The 19,847-nt window shown below is 49.4% G+C and overlaps 1 protein-coding gene across 1 annotated transcript in view; it reads left to right on the top strand.

The window, feature by feature from the left end:
- niban2a (niban apoptosis regulator 2a) overlaps positions 1-19,847 on the top strand; it is a 37,935-nt gene that overhangs the window by 567 nt on the left and 17,521 nt on the right. The window contains exons 2-6 of the mRNA XM_018732891.2: positions 12,020-12,150; positions 13,705-13,833; positions 14,418-14,523; positions 15,014-15,181; positions 18,863-18,978. Coding sequence (XP_018588407.1) covers positions 12,020-12,150; positions 13,705-13,833; positions 14,418-14,523; positions 15,014-15,181; positions 18,863-18,978 — 650 coding nt within the window. The remainder of the gene's footprint in view (positions 1-12,019; positions 12,151-13,704; positions 13,834-14,417; positions 14,524-15,013; positions 15,182-18,862; positions 18,979-19,847) is intronic.

Raw genomic sequence — 19,847 nt, 5'->3', positions numbered from 1 at the left:
CTATGTAGCGTTATCAGCCCACGCACCTTGTTCACCAAGGTGACGTACACTGCTAGATACACTACTTACAATGGGTCACTCATCCATACATCAGTAGAACACACTTTGTCACTCACACTCTGTGGCTTGTCATAGATGAACCTGAACAGCATGTCTTTGGACTGTGGGAGGAAACCAGAGCACCCGAAGACTCGCACAGCTAAACAAACTACCTACAATGGGTCACTCATCCACACATCAGTGGAACACACACTCTCTGTCACTCACACTATATGATCTCCCCACTTTGATCTGTTGTTCAGTGTTCGCTCTGTCCACGGTGCGTGATGCAGCACAGGGAAGCGGCGGCTTGTTCCCTCTGTGCTGTTCCTCTGGAAGAAACAGTTATTTCCGAAAAACCCTAACCCTCCATTGTCACCCGGTGTCGGCTGCCTTAGTGACGATGACAGGTGAAACGCGAGATGGCCAGGGTGCTCCTTGTTTCTGTGAGGGCTTTAAAACGGCTAAAAACCTGAATGACTTCGCATTGCTGTGTCTGGTTTCCAGTCATGTTTCCTGCTGATACCTGAGTGTGAGAAATGTGTGAAAACTGAGGCTGAACAACTGGGTTAAGCACCTCCCGACCCCCCCGTTCAAGTGAGAGTGGCCTTATTCAGAGCAAACGTGGACGTATGAACGTGGTTCCGAAGCAGAACATGAAGCCATCCGTCCATCCGGTTTCAATGACTTGTTCTAAGGAGGGTCGCGGTGAGCCGGAGCCTATCCTGGAATCATCAGGCGCAAGGCTCAGGGGGGTACACCCTGGATGGGACACAAATCCTCATCTCATGTCACTGTGCACCAAAATGCATTTTCTTGTGACCCCTTTGTCTCTGTATAGATCACCCCCCCCACCCCTCCCTGGGTTCTGTGGACCTGGGGGGTGTTTCCTGTTCACTATGACACCAGTGCTAATAGCCTGGCTGTGATTTGCTGACTGCTCGGGGCTGTTGTGGTAATACCCTCGTGTGTAGACCGCTGTTGCTATGAAAACAAACGCTGGTCATCACCGTTCATCGGAAGCGGTCACGTTCGGATACTACACCCTTTGCGGGCGCAGGCTGTGTTGACCGTTGTTTAAAATGAACCATGTGATGAAGGGAGGCAGCGGCTGCGATGCGGAAACACGAACCGCATCGAAGACCGTGTCGAATCCTGGGCAGAGCGTGAAACGCTCAACCCAACGGGTGCATCTGCAGGCTCTCGGGACAAACTCATCATGCTTCCCCAAACGATGTATAAAATCCGTCTGCAAATTCCTCATGGCCGTGCGAGTTGAACGTTTCGACGTGCGCTGGAGCAATCCGTGCAGCTGCGCTCTTTTAGGGTTTATTTCAAGGAGGCATTTTTAGAAAGGGCAAGACGACCTCGCCCTGTAATCGCGATTAAAATGATTTCCAGCACCAAACCCAAGCGGAAACCCAAGCGGGAGCCCTCCATTACCCCCGAAACGCTGGACTGATGGTAATAACATGGCCTGGTTCTGGAGCTGCGGTTCACTTACGGCTGAACCGCACAAGTGAACCGCGCAATTTTGGACCGCGTGTCTGCCGGGGTTGCGGCTGCCGTCGGTGGAAACCCACCCAAACGTGCGAAATCCACGCAGGCCGAGTCTGATCCGAACCCGAACCCACAGCCCAGGAGCTGCGAGGCACCGGTCCTACCCGCTGTGCCGCCCCGCAATTTTTACAGCCGTCACAGGATATTCAGAAGAAGCCCAATTATAGTCTTTGTTTTACTCCCTGTCCCAGCAGAAGGAGAGGTGCCAGCAGAGCCGGATTCGCTACAGATTGCGGATGAAACGGACTCTGTTTTTGTTCGGGATGTGCGGGAGGCGTGAGGTGCAGAGGGCTTGTAGACAAAGCAAAGGAAGAAAATATTATGCCCGAGATGATCATTAACGAGCCCTCATGCGGGTTCCGAGGACATGGAAGGAAGAAGCTCCGCCGGAACTTCACGCTCGTCTGGTTTTGTCGGCTCGTTCTGTGTCCGGAGTCTCGGGCTCCACTCCTCCCCCAGAACCTTGGGGGGTCCGAACCAGCGGACGGAGCAAAGGGAACCGGTGTTCTTATTCAGTGAGCCTCTGAACACCTTCAGGAGCCCTGGGGATGGTGGCATCGAGAGCTGCTCGAGCAGTTCGGTCAACCCTGGTGGGACTCCTCAAGTCTGGACCGTGCGACCGAAGTAGCCCTCTGGTTGTGTTTGGGTCAAATGTGACCCATTTCCAACTTTTATCACCGTAAATTTTTAATGTTCTAAATATTTGCTTCACCCGATTGCCGTCAGGCTTCACGACGTCCCCCGCAGCCGACATCTGAACGCATGAGATTAACGATGACCCCACACACATACATTGGCTGAAGCCGCCTATCTCAAGAGGGGTCGCGGCGAGCCCCAGGGCGCAAGGCTGGAGGGGGAGGGGACGCACCCAGGACGGGATGCCAGTCCATCACAAGGCACCCACAGCGGGACTCGAACCCCAGACCCGCCAGAGAGCAGGACCCGGTCAGATCCAGCCAACCATGCGAAATAAATGCTCGACAATATAATGCAAAGCAAAGAATATTAAATTCCCACTCCAGCAGTTTAAAAACAAGCGGTATCATTTCAGGTAAATGAGGTCTGTAGACCATCAGTTCTGAAAAGATGTGTAGAACCTGTGACCGTGACCAAGGGCAGAGTTGGTTGAAAGGTGTAACGGAACATTGGGCGAGCTACGCTTCGTGAGGGCTTTATGAACGTTTTGGACGGGAACGGAAGATGCGAAGCTGTCTGGGACACGACCGGTGGACGATCAACGACGGTGGCCCCTTGCCGGGTGCGTCCGACTGCCGAGCTCCTCCTCGATCCGCGTCTGTACCGTGCTTCCCGCGCCGATCGCAGGCGGGCCTCGAGCTCGGTGAGGCGTGCCCGGCCGACCGCATCTCCTCCTAGCGCCACATTTTCAAATGAAGTCGTTCCGTTTACGGTCGCGAAAGCGCGTCGTCGATGATCGGCGGCGAAGTGGACTCCTGACACAGTGCAGTCCTCTTACTGCTAATCTAGCTGTGGTCAAACCCAACCGCAGGCCTTGGCTTGCAGCCCATCTTTCATATTTTCTCGAGTGACGGGAAGACCTGCGATACGTTCCCGTTCGGAACTGCGGCGTCCGCTGGGTGCCGCTGGGTGTGGGTCCACGTCCTCGGGGTGTCCCGCCTGTCCCCATCTCCTCACCATGGAGACATGTTAGCTGGTAGACTGAAGGACGTGGGTTCGAATCCTGCCTCGATTTTGCCCCAATCTGTGTACGAAGCCTGAATTGACAGAGTAAAAATTACCCATTTAAACGGCTAAATCGGTGCAAATAGCTCAACAGCATAAGTTGCTTTGGAGAAAAGTGTCGGCTAAATGAATAAATGTAGAGAAGTAAAGGTCGTAGAGCAGGAGCCGGTAGTCGTGGCCTCGGCCGACCGCACCAGGGAGCGGCGGCAGTGAGCGACGGTCGCATTCCGGTTTTGACCGTTTATGGTTCGGTCGCCCACCTGCGGTGCTGCTGGGTTTGAGTTTGAGGCTGGATTTCGCCGTCTTGCCGAAGTCCTCGTTACGGCCACGCGAGGTGTTTTTGGATGCTCTCCAGGTGGGAATGGGTTTCCTGTCGCAACCCGCTTGGCAGTTTGTGGATGGAGAGAGATTATCTTCCTGGGAATGGGGTTGGATTGCCCTTTGTGTGTGTGTGTGTGTGTGTGTGTGTGTGTGTGTGTGTGTGTGTGTGGGGCAGGCATCCGTTGCCAGAGTGTGTTCCAGCAGGGTGGAGAACAGGTACTTCCACGGCAAGGGAACCATTGTGCGACCGCACCTTCACGCTTCTTTCCCTTTCATTTCTTTTGCTTTTCACTCACTGAAGATGTACGCCATAAATCGTGTGTGTGTGTGTGTGTGTGTGTATAACCGTGTCCTACCCTGTGCTTTCCACTGGGCACACCATCCCCAGGCCCTGCGTTGTGCTGACCTGGTCTCCGTCGACCGAGGCACAGGGAGCGCTCGGCCGCTTTTGTTTGCTGGTGAACTACCCGTGTTACATAAATTGGTTTTGCCCAAAGTGACATTACCAGTCTTCACTTCTAAATCCTGTTCCTACACCTCAGTGTTTACTGTAAACACTTTCCTCAAGGGTACAGTAGCAGCTCCGGTTCCTCGCAGCTCCTGAGCTGTGCGTTCGGGTAGATGTTCCACTCCGGCTCAGTGCGCGCGGAGTTTACGTGTTCTTCTTGTGTCTGCATGGGAATTTGCCAGCTGCTCTGGTTTCCTCCCACCCTCATGTTTCGGGACATGTTTAACGCGGATGGGTGACCTGAAATTTTCCATTTGTGTGTCTTAAATTGTTTTTTGTTGTGTGGCCAGATAGGTAACGAATGATGAGCAGCTTACAGCAGTGTATCTAGCGTCATAAACTACTGTAGACAAAGGTTTGTGCTAAACGAATCCGTGCGCTCGGGCCCCCGCGAGTCTCTACGTTTACAATTCTTCATTCGGCAGATAGTTTCCTCCAAAGCCGCTTAGTGACAATCAGCTAGTATTTAACTGACACTTTGTCCTAATGTCACTTAGTGTTATGCACACTGCAGTAAACTCCCTACGGTCATTTTCCTATTCATACAATGGAGCAGTGTGACGTACTGTGGGAGGAAACCAGAGCACCTGGAGGAAACCTATGTGAACATGAGGAGAACATGCAAACTACACGCAGTGAGGTGGCTCTTGAACACATCAGAGACATTTGTAGTGTGTGTTTTCCTTTTGGAAGTGCGCTTTAAACCAGCTCGTCTATGAGTCAAGGGTGCGCTGCCCATCCCCCCACAAACTTTCAGCATTTTCTCACTTGGCCTTTTCATTACAAGACTCCAAGGTTTTTAATTTTTTTATTTAAAAAAAAAAAAAAAAAAAAAAACCCTGTTTCCTGTTGCTTTTCATCATTTCAAGCCTTCATTTCTGACCAGCAGTTGAGCTATTTTCCTTGCCTTTCTGCCCGGTGAAGGTTGGATGTTGTCTTTAGAGGACCAAATCACTGTTTAACTGTGTGTGTCTGGTCAGGGCACGGCCAGGGCTTTTGTTCTGCAGGCTTGTTGCCCCCTGTGATGTCTTACATTTATTTGTTCGACACTTTTCACAAAAGTGGCTTGTGGCTTGTAGCTACTGGCTATGATCAACCCATTTGTAGGGCTTGATCATGCATACTTAAGTAAGAGGTGGAATTCGAACCGGCAACCTTCAGATCCGATTACAGCAGCTGTAAGCACTTTGCTACCTGCTGCTCCACCTTACACCTCTGGATGTGTGAAAACAGGGCACACGGTTGTTGACCGCAGAGCCTGGTTCTCATCCCAGCAGAATATTTCGAGGATGAACCCGCGTGCGGGGTCGGCACCCAGAACCTTCTTGGGTGGAGATGGAACGTACCGGGTTGTTAAGTCCACTCCTGCAGGAGCGATCAAGGTGTGGACACGCTCTCCATCCGTTTGCTCTAAAGGCAGCGATTCCCTCCCGCGGGACCCCCTGTACATCACCCCGTTCCCGAGCAAAGAACAAGATGCGAGGTCCCCGAGTTTGCGGAGTGCGTCGAGGTGCGAGAGGACTGTCTGCCGGCCTCGACTAGTCCGGGAGATAAGATAACCAGCTGGGTACCCTGTGGGCTATGAATTCACTCAGCTAAGCTTGACTGCTAAGTAATTAATGAAAAATGCAGACGGGTAGGCTCCGGTTCCCCGTGACCCCGTATGGGACAAGCGGTTCTGAAAATGTGTGTGTGTGTGTGTGTGTGTGTGTGTGTGCAGACGATAATATACACACATATGTTGATGAGCCCTGCTAAAAGCACACACTGACTCGCTGGGTGTGTGTTTAGGCCACATGTACACAAATAATGCGGGTTTATTTGAGCTGCTGACTCGGCCTCCTTCCGCAACCTTATGTGGAGCTGCTCTTTAATATCTAATTTTTCGTGTTACGGAAGTCGTCAGCTTACTGCCTGCGCTCATAGCACCCCATCGTGTGACTTTTCCAGAGTCGTCCAGCAGGAGGGGGGGGCAGAGGACATTGTCATGCATACCCTGGCCTCATCAGCGTAGTTGTGGGATAGTGCCCTGGCTGTGACCCCGTGACATACCGGGAGAAGTTCGTTCTCCGCTCTGGTTGTTTTCCGTTACAAGGAAATGGGAACACGGTAGAAAATGTCATCGATGATGCATCGATGACTTAATCCTTTGTGAATCTGTCATCTAAGTGCTTTTGTGCCGTTAACAGTCTGTCTTACTAACACTAATCATTCGGGATGGCTCCTGGGCTCTGGGTGCGGACAGGGGTTCGAGTCTGGCGCAGTCTGTGTGAAGTTTGCCTGATCCCCCTGTTCTTCATCCAGGAGCTCTGGTTTCCTCCCACAGTCCCCAAAGATGTTTCAGGGGAATTTGTGACTATAAATTGCCCTGGTTGTGTCCTTGTCTATGTGTGAAAGAAGAAGATTGCCCTGTGATGCACTGGTATCCCGTACAGTGTATACCCTTGCCTCACATCCTCTTTCCGGGGAAGGATCCGGAGCACCGTGGTCCTACATTAGACATGTATTGATCCTGAATTGAGTATAATCATTCAGGTCATGTCTAACAGAGAACATGAAGGTGTCCTAATGTGTCCAACGTGTAATTATATGAGCCGCTGTGGTGTGCGCTGACAGACTGCTGCTGGTCTGCAGCTCACTTATGGGTGTCCGGTGATTTACTGGAGCTTCGCCGGAGACGCACCCCCTTCAGCAGGAGTCCTGCGAGCGGATGGAAACGGACGTGCGGCGTGTGTATCGTTCCAGTACCACATTCTGCCACCTTGACACTCTGCCCGCTGCGACCACACCTGGCTCACCGTCCGATCTCGGAGCCGCCGGTACGAGCGGCCGAAGATCGGCCGTGCGGCAGACGCGCAGAGTCGGACAGGGGGTAGTGGCTCTACGGGCACTGCGGATGCTGTAAATCCGCACACACACATCCGCACGCACACAGTCGTTCACACACATACCCCCTGTTTGTGGAGCAGCTATAATTCACTTCCGCTATTTCGAAGTGGGTGAGCTAACAGGCCGCAAATGCGGTTGAATCACAGCTGTGTCATCGCACACCGCTTCGGCACAAAAGCCCACCGTGGGGTAAAGGCCTAGATCTGGAAGGTTCTCTCATCTCCCTCCTTTCGCTTAAGCGCTGAGGTGTGGCATTTTGACGGAACGAAACACCCCGTCGGAATTCCTGCTTTTTTTAATTTAGGATCGTGTGCTTGAACGAGCTGGAAAGCAGGTGATGAACTTCACTCCTCTTTGTTGTTTTAGCCTGTACGCTCCTTCATTTTGTTGAGTCTTTACATTTTTGTCTATATTACCTTTCTTTTCACTCTCCCTTCCCACTCCTTCTTTTCCTGGCTGCGATTGGTGCGCTGCGTGTCCTCTGATAGGTCGATGCATCTTTCTGTGCTCCGATTGGTCAGCTGTTTGCATGCAGACGTGCCACCGCGATCCATCCCCAGAGGTGCCTCCCACACCAGCCTTTCCGTCTCAGTAAGCGCTTCTTCGTGCTCCCGCCGCACTCCCGGAGCGCTCGCCTTCACCCTACGGCGCTCCCACCGTTGCTGCTGCTGACACCGCATGCATGAACGCTGCCAAATATGGCGATCCCTCTCTCAGTCGGAAAAAAAAAAGCACGTGAAACCTGCAAAGCAACCTTTTTCATGAGGGTTGTGTCATTTACCGCCGTGTACCGCGGTGCAGCCGCACGGCTGCGGCCTCACTCTGTATTCAAACGCCGTTACGCCTTTGTGCGGCTCCCACAGCGTAACTGCTTTCTCAAGCAGATGGGCACCACTGCACCGTGGTAAGGCCTCGATGGTCTGTTGTCCATGGAATGCTAATGCGCTCATGGTCGCTAGTGCATTTCCACGGTTGAAGCACTTGCTCACGAGGAAAACAAAGGGAAGTTTGCTTCCTCAAGTGTGTCCTGTTCTGCCAGGTACTGTGCTCAGGTCTGGGGAGCAGGGGCACTACCGGGTCTTATTGATCCATCAGAAACGAGGAGTCTGGAACGCGTGCCTTTGCTGCTGCCTGTGTCCGAAGTCATGAAGCAGCGGCGTGTCTTTTCCCTCTTACGGTGTACCGAGGCGCGTGCTCCTTTGTATCTGTGTGTGTATTTGTGTTGGGGGGGAGGTCTTCTAACCCTGCCCAATGCCACCAAGCACCACTGGCGAACAACAGTGCTGACTTCGTCACGTCGAGAAATTAATAGAACCCTGATCTTCCAGATCATTCTGTGTTCAGTGTCATCCAAATTCCTCTCTTATAAATGCAAAGTTTATTATTAATGTGGGAAGATAAACTCGGTGTGTTGGGCTTTACGCATCTCAACCGTCGCTTTCCCACAATGCAACAGTGTTTTCAGAAGACACATTTGCGTCTTAGTCTTTAAAGGACAGCACCCGTGATCGTTGGGCAGAGTGTCGCTGTAGACCGTGAGGGCACCCCCCCGTCACCCTCAAGGCCCCGAGTTCCGTACTACACCCCGCCTTGCAGTGCGTAGTTGGGTTGGTGAGCTTTGCCCCGGGTCCTGCGCTACAAACTCCGTTGGATGGTTCTCGCGTCTTCATCCAAGCCGACTTTGCCTCTGCGAGTTTGTGGTGGTGCCCTTTGGAATGCACCAAGCCCAGGAATAGAACTAATAACATGCTGTCGTATATTTAAGGGATGGACTGAGGAATTTGGCACTTGGCTCTACGACTTTGGTTTATTCCCGTTTTCTCTAATATTTGTTGTACATTTTGGATATTATTTTTTCCAGTATTAATATTTGTGTTGATGTCTAGTAGCACCAGTTAACATGAGTTATAAACCCAGGAATGTAAGAGTCTGTGTGTTTTAAAAATGTACAACAGAGGGGCTGAGCTATTCCTCGGATTCCTCGTCTCTTGCCGCTGTTGACAGCAATGACAGGTATGCTTCTCTTTAACTACGCTGCACTTTGTTGACTCAAGGGTTTTAGTTCAGAAACGCATTCTGGGTCTGGATCACATCCTGGTGAGTTGTGGCTTTGTGTCAGAGTCAGCAAAGAAAAATTTAACAGGTTGTTATAAGTACTGCCCGGTCACCTGACGCGTGTGAGAAGATGCCGGCCGGTGTGTTACGTTGCCCACGGAGGGTGTGCTACGTGGACATCCGCGTGGAACAAAGCTTTGGCCCCCTGCTGTGGCGAGACCTTCAGTATAACCGATTAGCTTGATTGCGGTTAAGGACTCAGTTGCTCATGTGAGGGTTGAAGCCTTACCATTGTAAAAGGGCAGCAGGTGGCACGGCGGTTAAGATCACTCTCCTTGCAATTATATAAACCTGTATAAACTCAACATTTTAAGTACGTCGGGTTGGAGAAAGGAGGCGGGTTAGCTGGTAGCGTAGTGGTTACAGCCGCCGCCTTTGGAGTCAAAGGGCGCAGGTTCAAATCGCACTTCCAGTTCTAGTACCCTTGAGCAAGGTACTTACCCCGAATTGCTGCAGTAAAAATTACCCAGCTGTATGTAATTGTAAGTAGCTTGATATTTTAAGCGGCTTTAGAGAAAAACGTCGACTAAATTAGTAAATGTGTCGGATACGTGAGTAATGTCGACTCCAGCTGCGTCAACGTACGAACATCCAAAACTGAAATCTGTGCTCATCACTTTTTGCGAAGGTTGTTGTCTAGGCAACAACTATACTAATGATGACAATTTGACGGCCCACCCTAATGGACCGGCACGGCCCCTCCTGGGTGGAAGTCGGTCTGTCTGCTGGCAGGTGCGAGCAGTAATTGCATCCCGTGCACTTGTCTCCAAAGCACCCCCCACACCCTCAGGGGGAGAAGCGCGTTTAATTACCACAGAGGCCATCCGGCACTGTGTTTAGTGTCATTTTTGTCACCTTCAAAGGTCACATTAGCAGAGCAGAAAGCACGTTGGAGAAGGCAGAGGAGGATGAGAGATGCTGCGTGCGGCTCAGCCACGCGCCGTTTGCATATCGGAGAAATATTTGTGTTGCAGCGAAAAGCTCTCGGTGCATATCGTCCTATTCAAATAGCGAGTATTGCTGTAACGGGGGGTAGGAGGTGGTGTCGATCTCCTGGAGAGTGACGTCTGCCGGGAGCGATATTGCTCAAGCTAAAAGAAAATCAGTTTTTAATGGTTTGATCTTCTATGAAAATACTTCTAACTGGGTTGTGATGATGCAGTGGGTTTGGCCGGTGTCTGCTGTGTGGTGGGTCCAGGGTTCGAGTCCTGCTCGGGATGCCTTGCTATGGACTGGCGTCCCGTCCAGGGTGTTTCCCCTCCGCCTTTAGCCTTGCGTCCTGGGATAGGCTCTGGCTCACCGCGACCCCGCTTGGTTGTTAACATTGGTTGGTTGGTTACTTCTAACCTTCTTTCTTTCTTTCTTTGTTCAAAGATCACATTTCCCACCATTTGACAGGTCACGTGTTTAGAGAAAAACAAAACCCCACATCATCTTCACCTGTTACTATGCTACGTTTTAGTGCCTTTAAGTCGACGTCCACTCTTGTTGACCACATGTATAGAGTGCTTCCGGAATGTTCTTTGTTCTACTTGTGCCCTCGGTGTTGAAAGTTGGTGTGTCCACTGCGAACGAGTCCATCCATCTGGTTGCTGGTCGTCCTCTTACTTTTCCTTCAACTTTTCCAAGCGTCACCGTCTTTTCGACCGAGTCCGGTCTCCGCGCAACATCTCCATAGTGTGGTAACTTCGGTCTCGTCGGCCGTGCCTCCAGTGAGAGTCGCACTCTGGTTTGATCCAATAACCATACTCGGTTGTCCACGAGACAAAGAAAACTGTGGACGTTGCATGTTATCATTTTTCAGTACAATTATGAGTAGTAATTAGGATGTGTCGACTGAAAAAGTCGATATTTCTTTTTTTGTACATCTGATGTACTTCCATACCACGGTTATCTTCAGTTCATATGCAGCACTTATTTTCCTCTTCCAGTACAACATACTGTATATGAGTCCCTAATGTTTCTCATTTGAATCGTCTTTGACATTAATTGCAGGTTAGGTGAAGATGTTGCGTGTGTTTTGGGCTGTTGGAAAAGTGGTGCTCTGGCTTAAAACCCTGTGACGCATGTGGCATAAGGTCACGACCCCTGAGGGAAAGTTCTGCGTAATGACGGGAAATGAGCTCAAAATAATCTGCGCCGTCTGTTGCGAAACATGCCTTTTTATCGAAATATTTTTTGCTGCTCTCCTTTGGAGAAACTGTCGCTTATCGCGAGTCGTTCGAAATCCAAACCCATGACCTGCCGTCCCGTGACTTTTGCACGCGATCGCTGAGCTTGGGACTCGAGCATCTCGTCGAGGGTGCCAGCGCTCTGGGACGGGCGCTTCTGACGACGGCGTGTTTGTTCGCGGCCTTGTCGCGGAGGCAGAGCCGGCTGCTTCTCGTTCTCCGGGTTGGAAAATGACCATGCGGCGGGCTCTCGGTTCGAGCGGGTTCCGAACCCCGTTCGCAGTTGCGGTGCGATGCTGTGGTAGGAACCTGTGTGTGAACAAAGTACTCCACCTGTGCCAGTAAATGCCAACCTCCCTCAGATGGAGCTTTACAGGGTAAAGCATGCGCGCTGTACAGCTGCGTGGGGTAAATGTGTATAGAGTGATGACAGTTGCGTTCCCAGTGTGGGCTACCCCCCCCCGGCCAACAGCTGTCCAATCCCTCCGGCACCGGGAAAGCACCCCCTTTGTGGCCTTTCTTTCTTCCCTTCTGCTGCAGCCCCAGAGCACTCACCCCCCGGCGGAGGTACGAGGAATAGATGCGTCGGGTGTGTTCTGGTGTTGCCGTGAGCCACTGTGTGAGCCATGGAGGAAGAAGACCAAACCCACGATGTCCTCCAAGTCTCAGTGGACTCTTGGTCACCCATCTATCTCTCTGTCTGTGTGTCCCACAGCACGCACACGGAAGGTGTTGGCTGAGTTCGGCACGCTCTACCAACAGCAATATGGCCTGGCTCTCTTCAACAAGGTGCGCTTCGAGATCGAGGGCACCGGGGGACCGCAGTCTCAACTCCTTCACCGCAAGGCAAGAGCCCCTCCCCTTTTTCCTCCCATCGCCCAACCTCACCCTGTCCTCCTCGGTCTAGCCCTCGTTCTCGATTGCCGTCCCTCTTTCCAGTCGCATTCGTCGATGATCTCCCCTCCCTTTCCCTCACACGCACACTGTTTGAAACCGCTTGTCCCAAACGGGGTTGCGGCAAGCCGGAGCCTAACCCGGCAACACAGTGCGCAAGGCTGGAGGGGGTGGGGACACACCCAGGACGGGACGCCAGTCCATCACAAGGCACCCCAAGCGGGACTTGAACTCCAGACCCACTGGAGAGCAGGACCCGGTCAAACCCACTGTGCCCCCGCTCCCCCCATCATTCCAGCTCTGTTTTACTCTTCTATCCATCACCGTACACTTTTCACCTCATTGCCTTTATGTGCATGTCTTTTTCTTCATTCATTTTCTGCCTCTTCATATCTGTCTTTAAGTTGTCATAGCAAAGAAATGACCCATAACAACACTATAGATTAATCCTACCTCCTTCTGTAATACCCTTTATCAAAGTACTTACTGTCAAGTGATAGAGTAAAAAATTGCCCACATGTATAAATGGGTAAATCAGTGTAAGTTGGTTAGTGTACCTACCTCACATTGGAGAAACGCGTCAGATGAAGATGAGTAAAGAGTCAGTAGATTAAGGGGCTGAACGGGCTGTGCTGGGACTGTACCAGGTGGAATATGAGCACTGCGAGCTTGGAGTTCCTCAGGACAGGGCAGTGCTCGTTTGCCGAACGGTTCCTTCCGGAAGAGGCAAGGTCATCGAGGACATCGTCCAAAAGTGACTGTAGGTCACTGTGTCTGGCCCTTGGTGACCTCCGTGTCTGTGTGTCTATGTGTGTTGTCTGATGTGTGATGTTACCCTTACACACACACACGCACATCAGTCCAGGGTGTGGAGCACTCTGTTCCGTTGCTCTGTGGCCTCTGCGCACCCTCTCTTTGGGTGAGTCTTGGGAGCACAACAGCTTTTACAGGTATTTACCCTTAATTGGGCAGAACCAGAAGCTCTGTGAGGGTGGGCAGCGAGTTGGTGTAAAAGCACACACCCGATTAGTCCTGTCGGTGCGGTGGCGGTGGTTACAGCAGCTACCTGTGGATTCAGAACCCCCGCCTCTTGCTGTAAGACCGTTGGTCAAAGCCCTTACCTGAACTGATACAGTAAAAATTACACTACTGTATAAATGAGTGAAGCAGCACAGATTGCGTAACAGTGTAAATCGCGTTGGAGAAGATGGATAAACGAATGTCAATGCAGTGCTGCCCCTGTCCCCCCCCACCCAAGGATGCGTGATGTCTGGTGCCACACCATAAATCATAAAGTTACCATGGTGCACGATTTTTGCTATGAATTTGACCCTAATGTAAATACCATTTTCCTTCTCCGTCTTCCACTGCAACGTCACATCGTCTCTTGTCCACAATCTTTATGACCCCAGGAAAGACATAGCAGACGAAACTGGCGCTGCGAGTGTGTTTCTGCGTGTGTCTGTGTATTGCGCAGGCACTCAGCCCCACATCCCCTTTACACAGGTCCCCCTGGAAGGCAGGTCCATCTTCTCTGGTGCCGTGTACCAGTACCTGGAGGAGAACAAGAAGTGGCGCATCCGCTTTCTCTTCATCCCAGACTCCTACAACATTGAGTGCTTCGAATCGAAACAGGTGAGCCCGAGCGCCAAGTTCTCCCCCGGGAAGTGCTGCTTGTAGGGGTGGCACAGCAGGTAGCACTGGTGCTGCCCAGCTGTGGGTTCCAGTCTGACTCAGTATGTATGGAGTTAGCGTGTTCTCCCCGTGTTCTTGCGGGTTTCCTCCCTCGCTCAGAAGACAAGTTTCGGGTAAATCGTGACTCCGAATGGCCCATTGTGTGTGTTTGTGTGTACGTAAGAGAGAGAAAATGTGTGTATTACATTGCTCTGGTGTATAAATGAGTGAATACCTGTGCCTAGTGTATATAATATACCACAAGTGTATATGTATATAATAATCATACATTTGGTCTGCACCTGGAGTGGATATGTATGGCAGAAGAGGGGTGTTGCAGAAAAACACTGATCACTGGGAAAAGAATAATAATTGTGTTTGGGTATTATTGTTCCGGTTCAGGGTGCAAATGTAGCTGTGCTTTGGGAAAAATGCTGTAGATGACATGACTCTGTGTGTGTGTGTGTGTGTGTGTGTGTGTGTGTGTGTGTGTGTGTGTGTGTGTGTGTTTCTCCAAACGGTGCCCCCACCCTTCCTCTCCGCAGGCCCACGACAGGGGGCAGCAGCCCAAAGGCGTCATCAGCTGCGCAGGATACAAAGTGCTGACCTCCATGGACGAGTATCTGGAGCTGCTCAATAACAGCTTGCCAGGTGCGGGGGCAAGGGTCCGCCTGGTCGGGATCGAGGCAGCGAGGAAGGGAACAGGAAGGAAGAGGGGAAAGGCTGCGCACTCGTGTGTGTGGGAGACTGACTGTTTGACCCGGTGTGCTCTCGCTAGGACACTGTGCCAACTGTGTTTAGTTCTAACCTTAAGATTAGATGAATCATTACCCTGACTGGGGCAGCAGGTGGCATAGTGGTTCGCAGCACCTCCTTGCACTCAAAGAGCCCGGGTTGAAATTACGCTGTAATACTCTTAAGCAAGGTACTTACCCTGAATTGATACAGTAAAAATTACCCAGTTGTATAAATGAAAATAATGATTATACACATTCAGGCGCTGAAAATGAAATTAAACATGCCCGCACTGCAACCCTGTACGATCATGCACGAACACCTTTGGGATCGTAACTCAACGGCTGGGAGGGGATCAAGGCTTCTGTGAACATGGGGTCAGTGTGTGAGGATGTGTGTGTTTCAGGTGTGAAGGCTAAAGCGGGTGGCCCCCCCTTCCCGAATTCTGCCACTCAATTCCCCCTCCTGCTGTGGCACCCGTACACGCGGCACTACTGCTTCTGCGTGCTGACGGAGAAGGAGCACAACAAGTGGATGGCCGTCTTCCAGGACTGCATCAGACACGCCAACAATGGTATAACACACACGCTCGCACAGACAAACCCCTCCTCCGCTGTTAAATATGAGGCAGATCACGGCCCCATGTAGAATCCGGCACGATAATCCAGACATGTTTTAAAGCAAGAGGTCACCCATAACCCAGCAATTGTCTCCAAACCCAAGGGCCATTTATGTGCAAGAAGTTCCGGAGCTCGACGTACCCTTGAAATTCACCAGTAGACTATGAACATCATTTTGTTGCACAAAACAGCTCCTTATTCTTTAAAGGAAATGGCTTCTGGTGGTCCTGTTCCAAGTCTGCCTGCGAGTAAGACAGTAGGTGGCGTAGCGGTTAGGGCTGTCACCTTGCAGCTGAAAGACCCAAGTTTGAATTGTTGTTATAATACCACATTTCAGTAATACCGGTGAATGAGTAACAGCAGAGTGCTTATCTGGAATTATTGGAGTAAAAATGACCCAGGAAATAACTATAAATTGTTTAGAGTAGAAACATATCGTTGTGAGTCACCTTGGACAAAGTTTTCCACTTGATGAGTAAATGGTAAAATAAGACGCATGTAAAGGGACGGGTTGCTGTCAGTGATCCAATATGAACTGGCCTATTATATTGGCAGTAAAGTATCAGTAAATTTACTTTACTGTGCTTTACTTTACCATGGGCTTTGCAGGCAGCCATACAGTTCTTAGCAAAACACACTCCAAATACATGTTGAGTCACCTGAGAAGTATGAGGTCATACTTCACCTGAAGGAAACATCGCTTGGCTTTAAGAATTTGACGTCATTAGTAACCATTACGTTATTATACACCTTTGTTTACGATGTCTTAGTTTTGCACTCTAGGCATTAGATGTTACAAAGAAAAATCCTAAAGATGTTTCGGCGAGTTTGACGTTGACACTGCGAGTTAAGAAATTGACGTTTCGTGTCAATCATAGGGAAGCTGGAATGATCACCATGAAGAGTAACCTGTGTGTAACACATACGGAATGACAGGAGCGGACATGTTTGAGTGCTGACACGTATGACGACAAAAGCCCTCGCTTATGTGACATGTATGTTATAAGAAGAACTACAAACAGTATCCCACTTAGCTGATCGGTCTTACTGCCTCAGACTTGGCTCGGTTGGGGGCCATGGGAACGTGTCCCCTTGAACCTATACATAGAGGTTCTGAGGTTAAAATAAGAGTCGGCTTTGTTATGACTCATTGAGCAGGTGCTTGCCAACCTCTACATGTATTGTTCCATCGGTGGATCAACTACATGCAGAGGTTGGAGAACACCTGCTCAATGAGTCCAGTGGAAACGTCCCCCAAGAAAAGGCAGCATATTTAGCAAGAATGCTTTTGTCAGTCCCTATGTATATGTCCATGTGACTTCTAACAGAATAGGTCGTTCAGATGTTCCAAGATGTGGTCTTTCATGAGCTACCAGACAAGTTCAGTTCAACCCAGTGGCTGTGTATGAAACGTGATCTTCTCTTGTCAGACCAAGTGTCCACTGAGTTTAATTCATCCTCTATCATGAAATGTAAAAGAGAATAGGCTCAGAACTGAACTTGACGTGTTGTTAGAATGCAAAGCAGTGGTTTGTGGGTGATAGACTGTGGAAACCATTCGTCATTCTCCTAGCCACGATAAGTGACATTGCACAATCCCAAACCTTCTGCTGCTATAGGGCACCTTTCTTCCGCTCAGAAGGCCACTCTGAAGGGAATGGCCTATGTAGGTCCTCCACATCCGCGCTTGCAGTTCTGGATTCTTGAGATTTGGTTAAGCAAGATGGAGCCTAAAGAAGAGACAGTCATGGGTACAGAGCTGCGACAGCAGTGGTAGAGAGCATGTATGTCATTCATGATCATGTCAGATTCAGATCTTTGAAGGTGCCCAGAATCTGCCTTTCTTCCTCCCCAGCTTCATTACCCTACAAGGCGATAGTAGTTGGCTTGACTTGGTTTGGCATTGCTTAGCATGCAAGCTAAAAAAGCAGTTTTTCTCACTTAACTATGTAACAGCCCTCACTGTCTGACTCTACAAAGCTCTCGTCAGCACATATTTGGCCTGGCCAGGTGGGTGTTCTTAGTTATGGTACCCAGAGTAAGGTGAAGCCCCAAGGACTCAATTGAACTTGCATCCAGGCAATAGCGAAGACCTTCATTGGCAGTCTGTGCATGCTCTATGCTTTGTGGAAAAACAGGCTTGGATATCTGAGTGAGTGTCATGTCAAAGTGATAGATGACATAACAGAAGTGTTTCAAGAAAAAGCCTTTCACTCAAATAGCCAACCATATCAAATACCCAGCTGGGGATCCAGGATCCCTACTTCTGGGGAGCTGTTTATTGCTTTCAGCCTAAAATCAGGGCTTCCCCCTTTTTTTTTTCTTAATCACTTTAAATTAGCGCTGTTTTAAAAAGCTATGGGAACCTAGCTGCAGAGCATCAGGACAGCCCGTTAAGATACGTAAGGTAATCGGAGGTCCGATAGCCGCGAGTCGAGCCTCTGAAACCATGCTAAACGGTACCATGTGTTCACTGAACGTCACAGACCATTTTTAGTACTCCATTAATTTTACTGTTTTCACTGCATCTGCAGCCCTGATCCTAATCTGCAGCCTACTCTTCACCTATTTGGATATAACAACTTCCCACCAGTCCAAGATTAGTACCCTTGGTTTTTAATTTGTATGTTTTTAAAAGCCTTTTTTCTCCTCTTAATATATATATAATGTAAGGAATATGTATAACATCCCTTTGGGTAGGTTTTTAAGGAAAAGCTTAAAAAAAAGTATAGCCTGACATCCTATTATCCTATTATGTGTGTGAATGTGTGTACTGGGAGAAGGTGTGCCAACCCCCTTGGAATAGGGTCTTTCAATGACCACAACAGATTCTAAGAGCCTTTTTTTAGATCTCACTCAGACTAGTAACAGGTAGCCCAGTTTTGTTCTTGCTCCACTCTTTTTATTCCTAGAAATTGGGGGGAAAAAAAACACAGTAGACAGAGGGGTATTTAAGCAACTTAAGTGAGCTCATGTCTGTACGCGGTGCTTCGTGACTGTTTTCTTCACAAGCCATATATTTGCAGACGTTTCCTGGAAGCCGATGCTCTTTTAATGATACAGCTGCTGTGCTGTAAGTGGTACTTGGCTTTAATCTAAACTCTTCACAGAAGGTTTCAGTACTTGCTGTAAAACACAATGTTTTGCATTAATTGTATAGGTGTGTGGTAGTACATTCTGTTACTTATTATTTTTGGGATGACCCAGTGGGTCTGATGACAGTGTGACTCACACTGAAATATATGTGGCCCTGAAAATCTGAGATGGGGGGGGGGGGGGGCAAAAAAAAAAAAGAAAAACAGCCTTTCCGACATTCTGTAGACATACAGTGAGTATGGAAAATTTATTTTAAGAATCGCTGTAAAAAATAAAATAGTGTAACTGACCAGTTCAACTGATTTCCCTAGTATATTTGTCAAACAATTGCAGCTGAGCTACAAATACATACAGTTAGTCCTCGGTCAGCTGGTACTTCAGGATTTAGAAAACGATCCCAAAAAAAATAAACCCAGATTAACCCCAAATCACAATATGAATATTAACTTTTTAAATGTTGACTTTCTTGTTTACTTTTACATTAATTTATTGGTCTCATTTATGATGTTATATGAGCACCTCTCTACTGCCCCCTGTAGGTCTGCCAGAGGATAACAAGGTGCAAACGCCAGCTTTCACCGACTCGGTCAGGCTCTACCGACAGCACCACGAGCAGTACGGCACTTGGGACATGATGTGTGGCAGGCCCCCGCAGGTATGTGGAGTTCTGCCCATGGTTTCTTTCTTTGGATTGAAGAAACCATAAGAAGAAGGGTCCCGGGTGCAGGAGGGTGGGATTCTTGTGTAAAATATAGCATTTCTTCTAGATGGAAGTCTGCTAATTAAATGTGGGCTGGAGGATTACCTCCCCTTACTACCATCACTTGCAGTTGGACACTCGACAAAGCATCTCAGATGGTGAAGCACCTTGCTCGACAAATGCCTGCAGTTGTGGCAAACAAACCGACAACCTTTTGTCGACAAGTCTGACTTTTTAACATCTGCCACCTGTCTTATACTAGGTGGAGAAACCTTGTCTAATCCTTCAACAGACTGGTTCTTTCGCTCCATTCTCTCAGCCCCTGGTCTCAGGGACCTCCCCATCCCCCAACCTTCTGTTGTGAGTTACGCCTTTGTTAAAGTCTACGGACTACAATAGATGTGTTAACCGTGTCCATCATCGTTTTAAAGGCCACTGTTTTGGTTTCGTTTTAGAGACAGATGTATGGCTGGAGAGTATTTGACAACGGAAAGCAATATCACTTTTCAGCTTATTGTGGCATTGTTCAAATGGGGTATTGGCGATGATAACAGTGATGTGTGTATATTTAGAACTCGGTTTTATGTAGAAAGTCCCCGGAGCTCTTTCACAAGAACACAAGTGCCTTTTGTGCGTGGCTGATAAATAATGTGGGAGGGTGCAGAAGCCATTTCGGCGCTTTGCTGAAAGCCGTGGAAAAAATAATATGACAGCTATGTCAGATATGACAGAAGCTGCTTCAAACATCACCATCAAGGATGAAAAGAGGATGATGAGCTGCTGGGTTTTTTGGACTTTGCTTTGGCAGAGGCACCAAGAAAAAA

The sequence above is a fragment of the Scleropages formosus genome, chromosome 6 (assembly GCF_900964775.1).
Source record: "Scleropages formosus chromosome 6, fSclFor1.1, whole genome shotgun sequence".
Classification (NCBI taxonomy): domain Eukaryota; kingdom Metazoa; phylum Chordata; class Actinopteri; order Osteoglossiformes; family Osteoglossidae; genus Scleropages; species Scleropages formosus.
This window is presented reverse-complemented; position numbering and strand designations above follow the sequence as displayed.